This window comes from Monopterus albus, unplaced genomic scaffold (assembly GCF_001952655.1).
Source record: "Monopterus albus unplaced genomic scaffold, M_albus_1.0 scaffold403.1, whole genome shotgun sequence".
Taxonomy (NCBI): Eukaryota; Metazoa; Chordata; class Actinopteri; order Synbranchiformes; family Synbranchidae; genus Monopterus; species Monopterus albus.
The window spans coordinates 142360-143912 of NW_018128283.1; the positions used below are offsets into that span (position 1 = coordinate 142360).

At 40.4% G+C, this 1553-nt stretch overlaps 1 protein-coding gene across 1 annotated transcript in view; it reads right to left on the reverse strand.

Moving 5' to 3' along the window:
• Nucleotides 1-888: 888 nt before the first annotated feature.
• Nucleotides 889-1553, reverse strand: part of LOC109951724 (4F2 cell-surface antigen heavy chain-like) — a 6777-nt gene continuing 6112 nt past the window's right edge. The window contains exon 9 of the mRNA XM_020586381.1: nucleotides 889-951. Within this exon, the coding sequence (XP_020442037.1) occupies nucleotides 889-951 (63 nt within the window). The remainder of the gene's footprint in view (nucleotides 952-1553) is intronic.

A 1553-nucleotide genomic window follows, 5' to 3' on the forward strand; every position in this document is an offset into this window, starting at 1 on the left:
AAAGGAGAAGAAAACACAAATATGAAACATTTGTGACAAAAATGGACTTTTCAAACATACATCCATATTTATTTAAAGTCAATTGTTGTATTTTATATAACAAATTTTATCACCAAAACATACTGCTCAGTTTTGTGCAAATAATTCACTACATCTTGTTTTTCACTAATCATTCCCATCTTGTCAGACATAATGTAGGACTCTTTTTCAATCGGATGTTTAGACTAAGAATCCGGCATACAGCTGATACACCAACAGGCTCTTATTCCAATTAGAAGTAATCTTTTAGGACCCTGATGATGCCTGTTATCAATACATTTGTCTACCAAAATACGTCATAGAGAGCGGGGTAACCCTATCACTAAAGTCGCAATTAAACTGAATGAAGTGAAGCTTTGATTTGATTTGATGCACCAAATTTACAAGAGCATCGGGCTGATATACAGTGGGTACAGAAAGTATTGAGACCCCCTTATTGTTTTCACAGAATGCACAACATTCACAACAATTTGCACAACAACGACATAGATAATACACTTTATATTTACCACAAACAATGCACAAAATCACCAAGAACCATTTATGTAATTAAAGCCATATGTGGACTGGGGGTGATTTTAACTTGACCTGCTTTGGTCAGTGACTTTTCCTCCTGTACATAATGGAGTGCTAGGTGTTGAGATAGGTATTCCCCCTCAACCTGTATTTGTTCACATGAAGTCACCATGTCCCCTCTGCCAGCAGCAGAATGAGCAGCTCCTGTGTGCAGTGTCCCTGTGGACAGACACACAACTGTCACTGCATCACTGTGAAGCTGGAGGGAACTTAGACACAGGACAATTCTCAGGCAGGTTCTGCAGCCTCTGCTCCTCTGGTTTCTACGTGGGTTTATGGAGGTTTGTTCAGGAGGGACGTCGGAGGTGATGAGATCCTCAGCAAGTGGACGTTACACTATAAGAGCCAAAGAAGGTGTTATGGTTTTATGCTTGCAAAACAGCCACTAATGGATGGGAGTGTATGGAGGGGGGTGTCACTGGGCATAGCAGTAGAGGATAGACTGATTAATATCATCCGTGCACTAGTTGGGAGTCTCTATTATTTGTTGACTGATGAGCTGGGATTTGGGCCTGTTAGCCCCATGAGCATCCTGTAAGATGATGTTTAGTTTTTGCAATAAATGACCAAAACATAGTTACGGAGTAAGAATTTTATTTTTGATAGCTGCTACAACACACACTGAATCTGATCAGCCTGTGTTTCACATCTATGTAGATTATGACGGAGTGTTTTCTTTTGGATTTCACTCAAATTTACATCTGAATGTTCTTTATAGACCAGTTCTTCTAATTTCACTATGATTAGTGTTCAGTGAAGGTTTCATCACCCACCTCCCCTCATGGTGTTAACTCTGTCTGAAAGGGCTTTAATCAACATGTTATAACTAGAAACAACAACTGATAACAGATAGAACTGAACCTAAACTCTCACTGCACCCACTCTATCCACTGTAGGGATACCTGAGGAGTGTGGCCTGTCCAGGGCCCAGTCGCAGG